General features: G+C 40.5%; 2 protein-coding genes across 8 annotated transcripts in view; both read left to right on the top strand.

Moving 5' to 3' along the window:
- The first annotated feature begins 742 nt into the window (after window positions 1-742).
- LOC134867838 (sterol 26-hydroxylase, mitochondrial) lies at window positions 743-10,232 on the top strand. Its single transcript, XM_063888692.1, has 9 exons — window positions 743-982; window positions 2,190-2,371; window positions 2,829-3,028; window positions 3,975-4,172; window positions 6,077-6,240; window positions 6,493-6,659; window positions 7,494-7,575; window positions 7,672-7,872; window positions 8,117-10,232. Exons 1-9 carry the CDS (start codon window positions 743-745, stop codon window positions 8,228-8,230), a joined length of 1,548 nt encoding a protein of 515 aa, XP_063744762.1. The 3' UTR covers window positions 8,231-10,232.
- Window positions 10,233-16,605: 6,373 nt separating this feature from the next.
- Window positions 16,606-19,479, top strand: part of tns1b (tensin 1b) — a 188,262-nt gene continuing 185,388 nt past the window's right edge. For 4 of the 7 annotated variants that reach the window (XM_063888454.1, XM_063888451.1, XM_063888455.1 and 1 more), the window contains exon 1: window positions 16,606-16,896. In XM_063888454.1, the coding sequence (XP_063744524.1) occupies window positions 16,798-16,896 (99 nt within the window). In that variant the 5' untranslated portion in view covers window positions 16,606-16,797. The remainder of the gene's footprint in view (window positions 16,897-19,479) is intronic. The other 3 variants (XM_063888462.1, XM_063888456.1, XM_063888453.1) reach the window with 1 other exon arrangement.

Here is a 19,479-nt window from a genome sequence, read left to right as displayed (position 1 = left end):
CGGTATTTTTGCAACTTCTGAATAATCACTTCAATATTATTCAATTATCAAAGTGGTTGACGATAATTGACAATTGTGCCAGCTCTACCTTTTAAGAGACATGTTTGGTCAACTGAGTGTTGCCTAGATCAGGTTCAGCTCGCTTTAAATAACTCTCCAACTATCTTAATCTTTTTCCCTTCAATTATTACATTAAAACTACTCTAATCGCTTTTCCATCTCACACAAATAATTTCACAGTGAAAAGACTTAAACGCTTCCACTTCAACTGCTTTTACCACACACACTTTAAAGAGGCCCTATTGTGTTTTGGTTTTCTCTTTACTGTAGGGTGTTCTATAGGTTTCTGTGCATGTAAATGGTCTGCAAGGGCTAAAATCCCTGTGTTCCCTCCAGAGGGAGTTTCTCTCACACACACCTCCCCCCACCACCCTGAAACACCTCCATTGTACTGCTTTGTTTACTTCTGTAACATAGTGACATCCCTGTGCAACACAGCCTCTATTGGCTAGATGTTTTCTACTAATGTGCACATATAAGGCTTCTCTGAGATTTTGATGGAGGCTGTTCCTTACTGAGAGCTGCAAGTGATTTCATATCACTACAGATGTATTGGAAGGGGGAAACTGTATGGTCCCTTGGTGCTGTAGGGGTTAAACCTTTTGTTGAGACTTGGCCCCTCCCTGCTGAGCTGCTCTCTGGCATGTAACATGAACCTTGTGTTTTCCTTCCTGCACTCATGATGGCTGCATGGCTGTGCCGGACACTGATGCAGAGGAATGGACGCTTGTTGCTGTCGTGCCCTAAATCCGCGGGCCGATTCTGCTCCAGGGGATTGGGAAGCCCGTCTCCTGCCTCAGGGGCCCTCTCTGCCTTCCAGGACAAGCCTCGGACTGTGGAGGACCTGCCTAATGTCAGCTTATTGGAGCTCATATACAGGATGATGTTTCAGGGCTTCTACAACCGTTTACATGAGCTACAGGTATGGCAGGACAACTGGACCACACACATTAGGGTTAGGGTTAGCAGCAGGTCAGTGATCCAAGATTGTTTCCCCCTGCATGCATTCCAGCTCTAACTTTGGTTGGCCTGCTTACAGTAAATGCATTCACTAGCAAGAATGCATTATAGAACATGTCAGACTGCTTGTGTTACCTTTGTTTCCATAATCACCTCCAGAGAACAACAGGTCTCAGCTGACTCACTGAGGATTCTCTGCAGGAACACTTTCAGCTTTCACGCAACACATGCATTGGATCAATGGGATATTTTAATCTTTTGGTGTTTATTTAGCAGTCTTTTTCTTCTCGTTACCTCAGGAGATTGCTTAGGCAAGTTTATTTATCTAGCACCTTTCAACATTCCAAGTCCTTTATAAAATGAAAAACATTAAGAAGCGAAGAGAATAAACTAAAAAACAGATCAAGCTAACATAGAATACAGGTAGAAAATACAAGAGTAGAAATGACAGAGCAGTTTATCGGAAAATCGAAGGCAGCGGCTAAAAGAAAAGTCTTCAGTCTCGATTGAAAATTTGCGGCAGACCTAAAGTTTACGGGTTTATTCCAGATATTTGGAACATAATAACTGAACACTGCATCTCCATGTTTTAATTCTGGGACAGAACGCAGACCTGTCCAGGGAGACCTGAGAGTTCTGGATGGTTAATAATGTAGCAGATCAGAAACAGCCTGTTAAATGCTTTATAAACCAGCAGCAGTATTTTGAAATCAATTCTTTGACATACAGGAAGCCAATGTAAAGACCTCAGAACTGGACTGATGTGATCCACTCTCTGAGTGAAAGTGGAGAGACTTGAACAGCAGCGTTCTGAATCAGCTGCAGCTGTATGATAGATTTTTTGGGGAGACCTCCTGTAAAGTACAGGATTCGAGTCTACTGAAGATGCAGACTCCAAATCCTGCTGTGACATTAGTCTTTTAATCCTAGATATATTCTTCAGTTGGTAGTATGCTGACTTTGTTATTGTCTTAATGTGACTATTATAATTCAGGTCAGTCCATTACTAAACCTAGATTTCTGGCTTCTTCTGTTGTTTGTAACATGGACGATTGAAGCTCAGCGCTGATTGTATTCATTCCTCCTGGGCTCCTAAATGATTACCTCTGCTTAGGCACAGGTTTTTCTGTTGACCCTTTTTTTTCTTGCATCACTTTGCCCACCGTCAGATCTATAACAAGCAGCGATATGGGCCCATATACAGAGAGGCACAGAAGACTGTGTCAGTGAACACTCCGAAGCTGCTTGAGGAAGTGCTGAGGAACGATGAGAAGTTCCCCACCCGAGGAGACCTGTCCGTGTGGAAGGAATATCGGGATATGAGAGGATACGGCTATGGGCCTTTCACAGAGTAAGACTCAAACTGAGGCAATGCTTCATTCCCGTTTCATACGACCATGTGCAAACAATACTGTACCTTGTAAAAACTTGAGAAGCTTGTCTAAGAGGTTTCCAGGGCAAAGTCCTGTCATGTAAGAAAGAAGGGGTAATTGTGACTTGCTAGTGTTGGAAGTTTTATGTTTAAATCTCCAACAATAATTAACTATTACGTTTGTGAGGTCCATTGTTGAGGAAAATATTTAAAGAGGCGTTTTTCCCAGTGTAACACTCTCTCCCGTTGCCAGCGTTCGGGCATTCAACCTCGGGGTACCACTCTCAGTCCCTGAGAATTGTTTTATCTATAACTGCATATTTATCTGAATGAACACCATTACTATTCTCCAGTTATAGTTTAATCTTGACAAAATCAAGCATTATTCATCAAAGCTGCTGTGATTGAGTCATGGTGACTGTATTTGTGTTCCTAGGGAGGGGGAGAGGTGGTACAACCTGAGGGTGATGCTGAACAAACGCATGCTGCATCCAAAGGACTCCTCACAGTACGGTGATGTTATCAATGACGTGGTTACAGACTTCATCAAGAGGCTCTCCTACCTCCGTCAGTGCAGCCCCAAAGAAGACTTGGTGCCTGACATGAACAATGAGCTCTATCGATTCTCACTAGAGGGTATGTAGAGAACTTGGAAGTTAATGCTTAGCTTAAGCTGTTTGCTTAATCAAGTTAAGGGTGCATGTTTATTTCAATCTTGCACACTTTTTAGTCCTCCTATAGAGTGGTGCAGTGATGACTTGTGTTTGTAGGATGACCCGGAAGTGAGCACCACAAGGGCTCCCTCGACAAAAAGCCAATGGGATTTTTCAATTGGATTTTGGAATAAAGAAAATTAGACTCAGCAGGAATATTTCCTCAAATTAACATCAATTGTATAATTGTTGAAGGGTAATGCAATTGACAGAAGTGACAAATTAACATAATGCAGTAAACATGCTACTATTTTCAAGACGCATTAAAGACTCATGCGTTCACCACTGGGGTATTTACTGACATTTGATGTCTAAGTTATAAAACATGAAACATCTTGTGAGCTCCAAATACTTTATTTTGGGAATCTAACCAAAAGCCCCTTCAAAAACCATTGACAACAAGACAAGGGCATCTGGAAGTGCTGAAAATGCTATTTCTGATTTTTTTATCCTAGGGCTCAATGTAACATTTCAAACTAAATGCTTGTCAGAATATCTTAGTTAACAGGAATTGAACCTTCCTGTTCTCCAAATATACAAACATCTATTTATCCTGGATTTGAAAGTGTTCTAGTTCCCATTCATAGCCAGTGTAGTCGCTTGAGCATGATTTAGTTGCGTGCAGGTAAAACACGAGTGCAAGATTCGCATTGTCTGCAGACCATATATTTTTGGGACCTGGCTATTCATGAAACAATGCCTTTTGTTGTGCGTTCAAGCTTAAATATTTAAGCCATTGAAATGTAATTAATAGGGTTACATTTTGGCTGCTTTTTATACATTCCAACCAGTTGAGTTTCAGTAATTCAAAGGGAAAGCAAGTCTGCAGACAGGTTTTTCTTATCCTGAATCATAACCTTTGCCCTCAGCTATCGCCTCCATACTGTTTGAGACAAGGCTTGGGTGTCTGGAAAAGGAAATCCCTGCAGGTACTCAAGACTTCATCAACTCCATAGCCCTGATGTTCTCCAACAACATGGTTGCGTTTATGATGCCCAAGTGGAGTCGCAGTCTGCTGCCCTACTGGAGGCGCTACATCGAAGGCTGGGAGGGCATCTTCAGCTTTGGTGAGTTGCAGAAAAAGTGACAGCTGGTTTGACTGAGAGACAAAGTAGTTTAATAGTAGCACCACTAGTATTGTTGTCCATAACAAAGACAGTCCTTCCACCAATTGAGAACCGCTGCTCTATATTACTGCCCGACTGCCAGAATTAAAATAATTGGAAATTTGTCCAAAACTGTATCGCTTAAAAGAGGATGTTGACAGGGATGCCCCCTCAGCCCAACACTGTTTGCTCTTTTTTATTGAGCCACTTGCAGAGGCAAGCCCAGAGGACAAAGATAGGTGTGCTGGTGGGAGACACACAATACAAGACCTGTGTGTATGCAGATGGTATTCTTTTGACTCTTCCCGACCCTGATGTAAGCCTACCCAAATTGCTTTCTCTATTTAAAGAATTTGATACATATTCTGGATATAAATTAAACTTGGATAAGAACCAAACTCCTACTTTAAACTTCAAACCACATGAATGTTTTCACAGAAGGTACAAATTTAAATGGAATAGTAATACAATAAAATACCTCAAAGTTCAAATACCCAAATATCTATCTGTTAATATTCTTTCTTTTCCAATCACTGCCTGTTGAAATACCTCCTGGACAATTTAATGAATCGAATAGAATGATTTCAACATTCATTTGGGAAAGCAAAGACCAAGGATCACATTCCAGGCACTACAATTACAGAAGGAATTGGGAGGGATGACTCTGCCCTGCCTGGAGGACTATTATAAAGCAGCGGAGTTGCTTTTTCTTGTTTGTTGGTGTGATCCTACTATGAAGTTATACTACGATGCAAAGTGGAAAGTTTAGCAGTTTCAAATGATTATACCCCTAGAGTCAATACTGTTTTGCTTATAAAGAAACAGTTGGATAAACTGAAAAAATGTCTTACGGTTCTTTTTAACCCCAAAATTCAAGAAATCACGGAGCAAAGAGATGATCAATGTTGCAGGATGTGTGGTTATGAATGTGCTGATCATTTTCATATGTTTTGGGACTGCTGTTATATTTATTTTCATTGGGTGTTTAAAGCGTTAAATCACTAATCAGCTCAGAACTTGACTGTAGTTTCAGTGTTATGTGCTTAGGGAAAAACCCATCCTATCTGGAGAAAAAGATATCTGTTACCAATATTAATAGAAAAAAGCAGGAAATGGCTGAGTAGAGAATCTCCAACAACTTCAGAATGGAAAGCAATAGTTCCAAGGAAAATCTTAGACCCAGGACAGATCATTTAAAAGGTCAATCAGGGACAGAAAGGACCCAAAGACTCTAAACCCATGCCTTTCATAGCCTTGGTAAGCATTTCATTTTACCCAAGATGACCCACGGCGTGGCAAAGCCCAACTATGAAATGACATTGCTTGTGTGGACAAGATTTCATTTGAGAAGGAAGAGGGATAACTGTTTGCATGTGGACAAGGCTAAAGTCAATCAATTGGGTCAAAAAGAATGTCCGAAGGGAATAACTTCTCAGAAAAGCAAAGTACAGTATGTGCTCATGCTTTAAAACCATCAAATAAAAAGAAGCCACCTTCAGGAGAAAAAGCAGCTTTACAGAGTGTTGACTCTCTGAAAACCACTCTCTAAATACTGTGTTTCTGTCAGGGTTAATGTGGAGCAAGGCTATGCAGGGTTTTTTTGGACAAATCCAATTATGTAATCAATTCTAAAATTACCTGGCAGCTTTCACTCAGGTATTTAAATTCAGTTTTTATTAGAGATACAGTAGCATGGAGGACATAGCAGTAAGTAATCAAATTCAATGTAAATATATGTTCACATTTTCTCTGCATCCAATGAAAAGAATGCTTCAGTTCTCACAGAAGGTCCTAGCCAACATAGCCTGATATTGTAGTTGTTAGAGCTTACATGGACAACACATCAAACTCTGCACTTATTTTAGGTAAACAGTTGATTGACAAGAAGATGGAGGTCATCCAGCAGCGTGTGGAGAACAACCAGGAAGTGGAGGGAGAATACCTAACATACCTGCTGTCAAACACTCAGATGAGCACCAAAGACGTGTATGGCAGCATCACTGAGCTCCTTTTAGCTGGGATGGACACGGTAAACTACACTACACAAAAAACAAATATCCCATAATCCAACTGGGTTTTTGTGCGAAAATCCACCGAAAAAGATTGTGTGAATGCATCTCATGCTATTCCTGGTTTATCAAAACATGACATTGTGAAAAAACTGTCAGAAACTAAGATGGGCTGCCACTTAAATTCCCAATTGTTGTTATGTTAGTGCACCTTTGTACATGTGTGCATCTGTCTGCCTTCTTATTTCATGGTGTTTTTCTTTGTTCTGAAGACCTCCAATACCCTCACATGGACCTTTTACCTGTTGTCCAGGTACCCTCACACCCAGGACAGACTTTATGAGGAAGTGTCCTCAATGGTGCCAGCAGACCAGATCCCCTCCGCTGCTGAGGTCACTCGGATGCCGTATTTAAAGGCTGTTATCTGGGAGGCACTGAGGTGGGACTGGTTTTGGTTTTATGATGGCTGTGGTTCTCTAGAAACACATAACTGCATTTGAAAACAAAAATTGCTGGCAACAGGACAGGATGTTGGTATTGGATGCCAAATTCAGTATATGTGGTATTAACCAAATATTTTTAAGTGTGCCTTATGCATGCAGGTAAACCGTCCATGTGGAATGCGTCAGACAAAATGCAATCTTAGAACCCATCTCCTATCCTCCAACAAAGAGTACACTTTTTGTAGATAAAACAATTAACTGTAAATACAGCATAAACTGCCGACTTTAAAAGTGATGAGTCTTATCTACAATCCATTCTCAAGTCTCAAGCATAGACTGTATAAAATATGGACGTAGTCTCCCGGATGTCAACCCTAGTTACTGTGAAGAACTGTACGCCCATGCCTCATCCTCGCTAATCTAAAAATGCTAAAAGGGGGGAAGTGTTTGTGGGGATGAAGCAGGTCCTGTGATTCAGCTGGTTATATAAGACCATATTAATTATTGACCAATCATTTTCCCAAGCCTGTAAACAGATGTATTTATGCTACAAAGTTGGGCATTTCCACTTGGAGTTCAATGTGGATTCCTGGACTTTTGTGTCCAGGCTCAAGTAGCTACTATATGCAGGCCACACCAGAATCCCAGAAATATTAGCCATTGCTTCGTGAGGCTTATCCTTGTCAGACCAATGTTGATTGATTCCAAGATTTACTTCATTTCCATAAAGGCCATCAGCCTTGTATATTTTTACATTCTTCCTTTTCCTTCATAAGGGAGCAACAAGAACCAGCATAAACCTAATGACCTGATTTATTGTTGTTGTGCAGGATGTACCCTGTGGTTCCTGTGAACGCAAGGATCATTGCAGAGAAGAGTGTTGCTATTGGTGGATATACATTTCCAAAGAAAGTAGGTCTGCTTTGTATTTTTAACCATTATTAAACTATTTGTAATTCTACCTGTTCAGAGTTTCATTGTTGTATTTCTTGACTGTTGTTTCTCCAGACCGCTTTCACGCTTTGCCACTACGCCATCAGTCATGACGAAGAGACATTCCCAGAGCCGTTTACATTTAAACCGGACAGATGGCTACGTGACGGACGTGTGAGGCCCAACCCCTTTGCTTCCATCCCTTTTGGCTTCGGAGTGAGGGGCTGTGTGGGTCGGAGGATTGCTGAGCTAGAGATGTATATGGTTGTGGTTCGGGTAAGTGACTAACAGGAAAACCTTTACAACATCCACAGAATACACATTATGGATGTAAAACTGTGAACCAATACTTGGAAAAAAGACATGAATGTTTGAGGTACTTGGATGAAAAATGGGATATTTTGGGGAAATGAGGTCAGGTTCCTAATAACACAATTGACAGAAATATAGTTAGATTTTTATTTGTGTTTTTCCAATGACCTTACTCAGTCAGATCTTCATATTTTTATTTTTCCTCCAGGTAATCAGGCACTTTGAAATCAAGCCGGACCCGACAATGGGAGATCTGAAATGCATCAACCGCACTGTTCTGGTACCGGATCAACCACTCAGCCTTTACTTTGTGGACAGATGATGTGAAAAACACGGCTTAATTCCCTTTTGCAGATGTGTATGAATGCAAATGTTACAGATGAAAGAAAAATGTGTTTTTGCTTTCAGAAGAAGAGAGCTTGTTTGACTCCTTTGCTATGACAAATGTAAGTACAGTGGCTTGCAAAAGTGTTCACCCCCTTGGCGTTTTTCATGTTTTGTTGCCTCACAACCTGGAAGTAAAATGAATTGCTTGAGGGTTTGCATCATTGCATTTACAGAACATGCCTACAAGTTTGAAGATGTGTGTTTTAAATTTATTGTGAAGCAAACAACAAAAAGGACAAAATAACAGTAAACCTCAGCGTGCATAACTATTCACCCCCCTGATGTCAGTACTTTGTAGAACCTTTTGCGGCAATTACAGCTGCAAGTGGCTTTTGATAAGTCTCTATGAGCTTGCCACATCTTGCCACTGGGATTTTTGCCCATTCCTCATGGCAAAACGTCTCCAGCTCCTTGATGTTGGATGGTTTCCGCTTGTGAAAAGCAGTCTTCAAGTCAAACCAGAGATTTTCAATAGGATTGAGGTCTGGGCTTTGACTAGGCCATTCAAACACAACACATTATTCTGGTTAAACCATTTGAGTGTTGCTTTAGCGGTATGCTTCGGGTCATTGTCCTGCTGGAAGGTGAACCTCCGTCCCAGTTTCAAATCACAGGCAGACTGAAACAGGTTTTGCTCTAGAATATCCCTGTATTTAGCACCATCCATCTTTCCCTCGACTCGGACCAGTTTCCCAGTCCCTGCTGCTGAAAAACATGGTGTTCTTTGGGCGATGGGATGTGTTGGGTTTCTGCCAGACATAGCGTTTCTCTTGGTGGCCGAAAAGTTCAATTTTAGTCTCATCTGACCAGGGCACCTTCCGCCATACATTTAGGGAGTCGGCCACATGACTTTTGGCAAACTCAAAATGTGCCTTCTTATTTTTAACACTAAGTAATGGTTTTCTGGCCACTCTTCCATAAAGCCCAGCTCTATGGAGTGTACGGCTTATTGTGATCCTATGCACAGATACTCCAGTCTCTGCTGTTGAGCTCTGCAGCTCCTTCAGGGTGACTTTTGGTCTCTCTGTTGCCTCTGATTAATGCCCTCCTTGCCCGGTCTGTGAGTTTTGATGGGCAGCCCTGTCTTGGCAAGTTTCTTGTGGTCCCATGTTCTTTCCAGTTGAAGATTATGGATTTGATGGTGCTCCCGGGGATCATCAAGAAGTGGATATTTTTGGCCCCGGCCGTGGCGCGACTGGCTGGGGCACCTGCACCGTATGCCGGCGACCCGGGTTCGATTCCAGACCCGTGGTCCTTTCCGGATCCCACCCCGACTCTCTCTCCCACTTTCCTGTCACTCTCCACTGTCCTGTCCGATTAAAGGCAAAAAGCCCCTTAAAAAAAAAAGAAAAAGAAAAAAGAAGTGGATATTTTTTGTAACCCAACCCTGACTTGTATGTCTCAATAACTTTGTCCCTGACTTGTTTGGAGAGCTCCTTGGTCTTCATGGTGTGATGCCTCTTGCTTAGTGGTGTTGCAGCCTATGGGGCCTTTCAGAAAGGGTGTGTTTATACTGACAGATCATGTGACACTTAGATTGCACACAGTCGGACTTCATTTTGCTAATTATGTGGCTTCTGAAGGTAATTGGTTGCACCAGAACTTTTTAGGGGCTTCATAGCAAAGGGGGTGAATACATATGCACATCCCAATGTTCAGTTTTTTATTTAAAAAAAACATTTTTTTATATATATTTTTCTCAGTTCACTTCACCAACTTAAACTATTTTGTGCAGATCCATCACATGCAATTCAGATTAAAAAAACGTTTAAATTACTGGTTGTAATGTAACAAAATAGATAAAAAGTCAAGGGGGTTGAATACTTTTGCAAGGCACTGTATATCTAAAAATCTGATTTTGCAATCTAAATGCTCGATTTCATTTGCAGAACAAGTAAAATAAAGTTACTTCCTATTCAATAAATCCGAAACAACAAGCATGGAGTTATAATTATAAGTTATAAAATAAATTTCCTGGGAATAACTTTTAAGAAAAAGGTCTTCATAGTCCAACAATGTGGGTGAGGAATTTTGTCAGCGCTTCATACTTATAATAAAGACTCAAATATTATTTTGTTAACAGAATTTCACAAAGTTGGTAGACATCTAAAGATGAACAGAATTTGAATGAATATGGAAACTAAATAATTCCCAGCCTCTTTTCTATTCCTCTTTTAGAAATGTCTTATATCGAACAATGTGGTCAAACTTTGTTTACCACAGTAAAGCTTTATATATTTAGTATTTAATGCCTAACCTTACATTGCTGCACCTACAGTGGGGCAAAAAAGTATTTAGTCAGCCACCAATTGTGCAAGTTCTCCCATTTAAAAAGATGAGAGAGGCCTGTAATTTTCATCATAGGTATACCTCAACTATGAGAGACAGAATGAGAAGAAAAATCCAGGAAATCACATTGTAGGATTTTTAAAGAATTTATTTTCAAATGATTGTGGAAAATAAGTATTTGGTCAATAACAAAAGTTCATCTCAATACTTTGTTATATACCCTTTGTTGGCAATGACAGAGGTCAAACATTTTCTGTAAGTCTTCACAAGGTTTCCACACACTGTTGCTGGTATTTTGGCCCTATTCCTCCATGCAGATCTCCTCTAAAGCAGTGATGTTTTGGGGCTGTCGCTGGGCAACACGGACTTTCAACTCCCTCCCAAGATTTTCTATGGGGTTGAGATCTGGAGACTGGCTAGGCCACTCCAGGACCTTGAAATGCTTCTTACGAAGCCACTCCTTCGTTGCCCTGGCGGTGTGTTTGGGATCATTGTCATGCTGAAAGACCCAGCCACGCTTCATCTTCAGTGCCCTTGCTGATGGAAGGAGGTTTTCACTCAAAATCTCACGATACATGGCCCCATTCATTCTTTCCTTTACACAGATCAGTCGTCCTGGTCCCTTTGCAGAAAAACAGCCCCAAAGCATGATGTTTCCACCCCCATGCTTCACAGTAGGTATGGTGTTCTTTGGATGCAACTCTGCATTCTTTCTCCTCCAAACACGACGAGTTGAGTTTTTACCAAAAAGTTCTATTTTGGTTTCATCTGACCATATGACATTCTCCCAATCCTCTTCTGGATCATCCAAATGCCCTCTAGCAAACTTCAGACGGGCCTGGACATGTACTGGCTTAAGCAGGGGGGCGCGTCTGGAACTGCAGGATTTAAGTCCCTGGCGGCGTAGTGTGTTACTGATGGTAGCCTCTGTTACTTTGGTCCCAGCTCTCTGCAGGTCATTCACTAGGTCCCCCCGTGTGGTTCTGGGATTTTTGCTCACCGTTCTTGTGATCATTTTGACCCGGGGTGAGATCTTGCGTGGAGCCCCAGATCGAGGGAGATTAGCAGTGGTCTTGTATGTCTTCCATTTTCTAATAATTGCTCCCACAGTTGATTTCTTCACACCAAGCTGCTTACCTATTGCAGATTCAGTTTTCCCAGCCTGGTGCAGGTCTACAATTTTGTCTCTGGTCTCCTTTGACAGCTCTTTGGTCTTGGCCATAGTGGAGTTTGGAGTATGACTGTTTGAGGTTGTGGACAGGTGTCTTTTATACTGATAACGAGTTAAAAAAGGTGCCATTAATACAGGTAACGAGTGGAGGACAGAGGAGTCTCTTAAAGAAGAAGTTACAGGTCTGTGAGAGCCAGAAATCTTGCTTGTTTGTAGGTGACCAAATACTTATTTTACCGAGGAATTTACCAATGAATTCATTAAAAATCCTACAATGTGATTTCTGGATTTTTTTTCTCATTCTGTCTCTCATAGTTGAAGTGTATCTATGATGAAAATTACAGGCATCTCTCATCTTTTTAAATGGGAGAACTTGCACAATTGGTGGCTGACTAAATTATTTTTTGCCCCACTGTATATGACATTAGACATTTGAAATTTTAATAAAGATGTTGTGATCTGAGGAACAACCCCACCTCCTTTCTGTTAACCAGTTGAAAGTTCAAGCAGTACATTTGTGAAACTGCAATGACTCCAGGAACATGAACGTAATGTGAAAGTTAAACCTGCGAGGTAGCCTTGTTCAGTCAAAAATAAATCCACAGCTTCCTTTGACCCATTCTCGTACAAAATATCCTATCTAGTCAGTGAGATCTGTTTAGGGGCAGCTTTTGGGTCAACATTTAAACAAGTCAGTTATTCACAAGATTTGTCAATGTAATACCCCCATTTACAATCCAGTACTGGAAGAAAGGGAAAACAGAAAAACAGGAACACATCCAACAACGATTTGGGAAGGTTGCAACCCTTTGTGCTTTTCTCTCAGTCTCTCTAAGACAATTTGGTGTAGATTAACCAAGTTCTTTACTGTTAAACCTACACATGTCTGCCTATTACCCATTCCATTTAAAGAACGACATGGTTAAGACATAAGTCAGATGTTGCAACACACATCAGGGATGGCTGAAAGAGGTACATTTCACTAATTAACACTTTACTTTTTGACAAAAGAAGAAGATGAACCTTTGTTAATCCAGAAATTCAGTTTTCACTCTGTTTTTATATGCACATATACATTAACCACACAGGTAGGTTCACACGCATGTTTAAGTACACACACAATTTATACACACTATCTTTTTGCACATGGAGAGGTGCCAGAGCAAAGGCTGCCAGTCTTGCCGGCGCCAGGGAGCAGTTGGGGGTTAAGTGCCTTGCTCGAGGGCACCGCGGTAGGGCCCAGGATGTGAACTGGCACCCTTCCAACTACCAGTCCACCACTTTTTTTGGTCCGATCGGGACGTTAACCACTCCAAAGTCCAAGTCCTTACAGGCTGAACCACTGCCGCCCCTGGGCTATGCATTTGACCCATCCTAGTGTTAGGAGCAGTGGTTGCCATATATACAGTGCCCGGGGAGCAGTGTAGGGAACAGTGTTTTGCTCAGGGACACCACAGTAGCAATTGGTCTTTCAGAGACTTGAACTGGTGACCTTCCAGTTCCCAAGCCAAGTCCCTATGGACTTTGCCACCACCACCCTAACAAGCTTAGTATTCTTTATATATATAGATGCAGTTTGTAATGTGAGATTTTTGAGGAAAGTGTTTGCAGAGAGTCTGCAAACACTTCAGAGGTGAACTTGCTATGTACATTCACTCAAGTAGTATACTTAAGAACAAGTTTGAGGTACCAATTTATGATACTTTATACTTCTATTCCACTACATTTAAAAAGCAATTCGGCTAATGTAATTTTACTCCACAACATTTATTAAACAGCCTTCGCTACCTTTAACAAAAACTCTCTAAAAATTAAACTAAAAAAAAAAAAAAAAAAGTCAAATTATTTAAATATTTCATGAAAAGTCAATCAAATACTGCAAAAATATTATCTAGGGTTGTCACATAAATACAATGATATGCACACATTGAGGCAATTCTTCTGCACAATTATGTACGTTACATTTAGCTGATAATACTTTTGTACTTTTACCTTGTAATACTTTGAACGCAGGACTTTTACTTGTAGTATTTTGACAATAATGTATTTGTACTTTTACTTTTGTTAATGGACACCATGGTGTCACATTAGAGAGAGGCTACTGCAATGAAATAAAATATAACAGTTGCAAACAAATCTCTAAACAATAAAATAAATTCAAGTTAATATAAAATAGAAATATATAAAAACTAATGTGAGACCGGTTTTACGTACTGGCACGTACGTGATGCCATGGAAAGTTGCACAAATATAAAACACAGTATTTTTGTATATGATCATATATACAACTGAGAAAGTTGATAACATGTTTTGAAGAGGATCTATATATCTGTCTGCAGTCCTAAGGCAACTTTCTCATTGTAACAACATCTTCAACGTTCTTACCTAATTGATATACTGTCATATAATCATATACAAATACACTGTGTTTTATATTTGTATATATGATCATATGACTGTATTTGAAAACACAGTGTATTTAAGCTCCGATTCTTAAACACCTATTTTAAAATGTGGGCTGGCTGGCGGTCTAGTTTAGGGCCAATAGGAGACCTCAGTGCATTCTTTCCCCTCCTCCTCATTAGCATTCAGTGCAACTAGTGTGACTAGTGCACATTTGGGATCCACTAGTACTACTAGTAAACATTTTAAGGCTCACTAGTTAACTAGTAAGGGTAAAGTTTCACTAGTTAACTAGTAGATATTTTGAGCCTCACTAGTTAACTAGTAAGATCAAAAGAGCCATCAACTACTTAACTAGTGAACCTTTTGCCTTTACCAGTTAACTAGTGAGTGATTGTAGGTGTTACTAGTTAACCAGTGCAGAAAATTCATTCCACTAGTTAACTAGTTTGCACATTTTTCTGCTTCTGTTTTGTAACTAGTTAACATGTCAGAGTTTTTGCAGCACACTAGTTAACTAGTAAGACTTTTAGCGTCACTAGTAAGGTCAGAGGGCCACTAGTTCGTCAAAAAGCTTACACGTTGGGACTTTGGTGCTACTAGTGCAGCTCCTGGCGTCACTTGTAAGGCTTATGTAGGAATTAGTCGGACAAAAGTGCCACTACTTGATGAAAAATAATGACTAGTACATTTTTTTGTTCAACTAGTAAAACAAAGTGCCAAACTAGTGTGACCAAATATCTAACAAGTGCCGTCAAAGAGCTAACTAGTGTAGGCAACTACCGTCTGATATCAAGGATATGGAATAAAAACTCAAACGGCTTGCCATATGACTCAGTCTTGCTGCCTCGTGTCTCTCTGTGTCCCCTGTCCTGCTGTGTCCCCTGTTGTCTCCCTGTGTGTTGTTCCGCAGCCTCACAGTGCTTTAACCCCGGCTCTTCTCACATCCTGTGCCTGAATGTATTTTGATCCATGACTGTAGTAGAACCACACTTCAACTATCCTTCAAACTGAAGCCTGCCCAGCCCGTCCTGCCACTCCTCTCTCCTGCCCTGTGACGCCACCAGCCTTATAAAATATAATCTTTTTCAATAAATTAGTTAAATGTTTTTATGCCTCCTTGTCTGCTTCATACACATTTTGAACATACAATGTACATGATGCTCAGTAAGTTACATCAGACACTCCTGCACAAAAAACCTTCAACACTAGAGAATAATGTTTAGAAGAAATAATACTTATACATTATTGTAATATATTCATATTCATATTACTATAATAAATGCAATAAAGTGTTCAGTTAATAGAGCTTGGAATACATAAGGGTCTATATGCATTATAAAGCAGAAAGGTAAAACATGAATATTTTTGTCTTCAGCTTGCAGTGTTTTTTTATTACCACTTGCACATATCTGCACAACCTGTAGGCTTTTAAAGTGCTGCTATATAAACGAAATAAAGTAAACACTCCACAAGCCCTCCAGCAGGGGGCAGCATCAGTGCATTAGAGAAACACAAGCCTGTAACCTCAGAGCTGCTCAGGGTTCCTGCACTGATACTGATCTCAGGTCTGTGGTTTGGTGCATCCTCTGAGCTGGACGTCATCTATATGAGCTCTCATGGAGTCTCTCAGGTGAGAGGGACACGCCACCTGATTTAAAAACCAGAGAAAACAGACATTTCCTTTCAAACTGTCCCAGACCAAATCATTGACTTGAAGAATATTGAGTTAATATATTTGTGTCTGCTGATAAATATTCAATAACCTCTAGTTTTCACTGACACCAACAACAAAACACATGAAAACACAAAGGAAATTGTGTGTGTGAGAGTTAATGTAATGTAGTATATTTACCAAAGTACTGTCAGTAAAAATGAAAGGTACTTGGACTTGTGTATTTTCACTTTATACTTTGACTTCAGTGCTTTTATTTTACAGATTTAGTTACAAACTACTTTGCAGATTTAGGTTATTAAAACAAACTAAAAAATCAACAAAAACTGATGATATTTTATTACAGGTAAAGCTACCATCAGTATATACAGGTATCAAAACAAACCCCTCCTTTACCAAGTGCTACTTTGAAGTAATGAACACAATAATGCATCAACTATTATAATGAAATGTACATGTACAGTATATATAAATAAAATTAATTAACAATGAATAACTATAATTTTAAAATGGGTTAGTGTTATACTTTTAGTATGTTTTTATGCCGATACATTTTGACTTGCTTTGCTATTTGTGTGATTGAGTGTGTCCTAAGCATGTGTGTGTGTCCTCAGTGCTTGTGTCGTCAGTGTGTGTCCTTACTCTGTGTGTCCTCAGTGTGTGTGTTCTCCCAGTGTTTATGTGTATCCTCAGTGTGTGTGCAGAGGGAAGTCTATTCACCTCAGTGTGGCAGCAGGCAGCGCATGGAGACTGAGAGCTTGCAGAGGGTGCGCGGGAACCCAGCAAAACTTCTCTAAAAACTCATTTGATAACACTCCTTAACACCGCAGTGATGTCTGAACGATTTTTGGGCTGTTTTAGCGGGATGAAGTCACAGTGAAGTCCCGAAGCAGTGCCGAGAGGAGAGGCAAAGGGGAACCGAGTGGAGTTGTGTTTGAATGGACGTGTATGTGGGTTCGCTCGGATGGGATGCACGGTGAGCTTCATCTGCTGTGAAGAGGACTTTCTGCTGATGCCTGTTCAACAACATGAGGAGGAGAAGGAGAAAGAGAGCCCGAGAAAGGTAACTCACAAAGTGAACACACGAGTGGGAGTCAAACACGAGATGACAGGAGTTTAGTGCAGTCCAGGTGCGTGTGTTTCCAGGTTGGACGTGTTTACATGCATGTAACATGTATGTTTTACAGACCAACTGCATATCTTTATGTCAGATATTAAGATAAGAACTGTAGACCTTTGCTTCCACCTAAACTCAACATAAGGACTGTACTGAGTCCTCTTAAAGCAGAATGAAAAAAAATACCAAAGATGAGCCTAATACTCTGATACAAGTAAAAGTCCAGTATTCAAAATATGACTCAAGTAAAAGTACAGAAGTCATGGCATCTAAATATTTCATTCATCCCACAAGTAAAAGTACATTATGCTGATTGGCCTATTTCAGAATCATATCTATTAAATGTGTTGGTTATAATTACTGATGTGTTTATCAAGCTGTTAAAGGTGGAACTAATTTCAACTAACTGTGACTTTAATCCAGGTGTATCTAAATTGTTGATCCTATCGTTTATCATCTATATCTGCAAAGTAACTAAAGGTACTACATAAAGGCAGTGGAGTACAAGCACACTATTTATCTCTGAATTGTAGTGGAGTAGAAGTACAAAGTAACATAAAATGGAAATACTCAAGTACCTCAAAATTGTAAGTACAGTACCCGAGTAAATGTTCTTAGTTACTATCACCTCTGTCTAAGAGGGATCTGTGTTTCAGCCAGTTCACATGGCAGAGAATATAGCCAGTGGTTGTTACATAAGACAGAAACAGCTTCACAATCATCAATCCAGGTGTATTGTGTCTCTAATACCAGCTTTGACATTAAGCATTCACAGACCTCTGTGAGTGAATGAGGTAAACCATTCACTATATTGACTGCCAAGTGCAACCCAAAAAAAGGCCAAGTTCAGTCATGCTTGCACTCCAAGATAAAACACACACAGATTGACCTTACCTGTACTGATGTCATGGAAAATTATTTCTCTTTCCCTCTGCTGGTGTGTTTATGCTGGTAAGGTAGATGTGTGTAAGTTTTAAATATAGTAGTGCTTTGCAGGCAGAGGTCGTAGTCTCTGCCCTGTGGAATGTGCTCAGTGACCTGCACTGATTTCTCCGTCTGACCCAAAACCTCACTTCACACAGCGGACCAGTCAGGGGTGATTTATCTACTATGTGTTGGAAATCAGCTTTCAGCTTCTGTGTAAAGGAAACCACGCTGCACCCGGGTAAAATTTGAACTTGTAGATATAATTGAACATTTTCCAAACACTCCTACCAGCAGCTCAACTTCTTCCTATTATCACGGGAAAATCCATCCATCCATCTTCTCCCGCTTATCCGTCAGGGTCGCGGAGGTAACAGCTCCAGCAGAGAGCCCCAAACTTCTCTTTCCCTGGCCACATCAGCCAGCTCTGACTGGATGACTGAACTTCTCACCTTATCCCTAAGAGAGATGCCAGCCACCCTGCAGAGAAATTTCGGCCGCTTGTATCCGCAATCTCGTTATTTCGGACATGACCCATCCTTCATGACCATAGGTGAAGGTAGGAACGAAGATGGCCCGGTAGACAGAGAGCTTTGTCTTCTGGCTCAGCTCTCTTTTCGTCAAAACGGTGCGGCAAAGCGACTGCAGTACCGCTCCCGCTGCTCCAATTCTCCGGCCCATCTCACGCTCCATTGTTCCCTCACTCGACAACAAGACCCCGAGATACTTGAACTCCTTCACTTGGGGTAAGACCTCATTCCCTACCTGGAGTGAACAGTCCATCGGTTTCCTGCTGAGAACCATAGAAAAATCAACCGTGGAAAATGTTCCATGTGATGTGGGCTCATCACGTCACTTTACCAAATTCTGTCTGTAATCAGCCGCTGTTAGGTGAGTCTGTTTGGTGACAATATTTGGAGTTGGTCATGGACTCATTACTTATTTCCCTATTAACAATTCTAATACGGCTCCAGCTTAGCGCTATTCAATAAACTGACAGTGTGGTTTTAACATTAATAAGTAATACTTTCTGGAGTTTATTTTATCAGACATGTGGTAGAATCAACAAAATATGACACAACTTTTTATAATGCTCTTTTTTAGGGTTTTAGAGCAGTTATTTTATGCCGTACCCCTGCAGTCTTATCAGATGTACCCCTTACTTTAACAAATCCATCTTGCTTCAAATGTGTTCATTCAGACTGATTTTGAACCTGAAGTTATTGAAGACTGATTTGATGGAGACCCCATGATTATGGACCTGTCAGAGTCATAGCCTGGTCTGTTAAAAACAGAAATGGCTGTTAAAAACATTTCCACATTCCATTTAGTCATTTAGGTTGGAACGTCTGGTCGTTTGCTAATCTGTTCAAACAGATATCTGCATATGAATGCAAAATCTGTAGGCAACGGGACAAGATTTGTGGAGCGTGGTGAGAAACAAGAGGCAAAGCATTGGCAGAAACTGATCTCGGAGCCCATTGGAAATTATTTTAATGACAATATAGCGCTTCATTAGCTGACAATTTGGTGGTAAGCTAGTTACTTTCGAATCAATTATTTGAACTCCATTCGTTTTAAGTTGATAATCTGACAGTAAAGTAT

This window comes from Eleginops maclovinus, chromosome 7 (genome assembly GCF_036324505.1).
Source record: "Eleginops maclovinus isolate JMC-PN-2008 ecotype Puerto Natales chromosome 7, JC_Emac_rtc_rv5, whole genome shotgun sequence".
NCBI lineage: Eukaryota > Metazoa > Chordata > Actinopteri > Perciformes > Eleginopidae > Eleginops > Eleginops maclovinus.
Note: the sequence above shows the minus strand (reverse complement) of the source record. Positions and strands in the feature narration are given on the sequence as shown.

Coding starts and splice junctions, on each gene's coding strand:
- LOC134867838 (XM_063888692.1), top strand. CDS start 743: ATGGCTGCATGGCTGTGCCGGACACTGATGCAGAGGAATGGACGCTTG. Junction 3,029..3,974: donor CTATCGATTCTCACTAGAGG/GTATGTAGAGAA, acceptor CTTTGCCCTCAG/CTATCGCCTCCATACTGTTT. Junction 7,576..7,671: donor GATATACATTTCCAAAGAAA/GTAGGTCTGCTT, acceptor TTGTTTCTCCAG/ACCGCTTTCACGCTTTGCCA.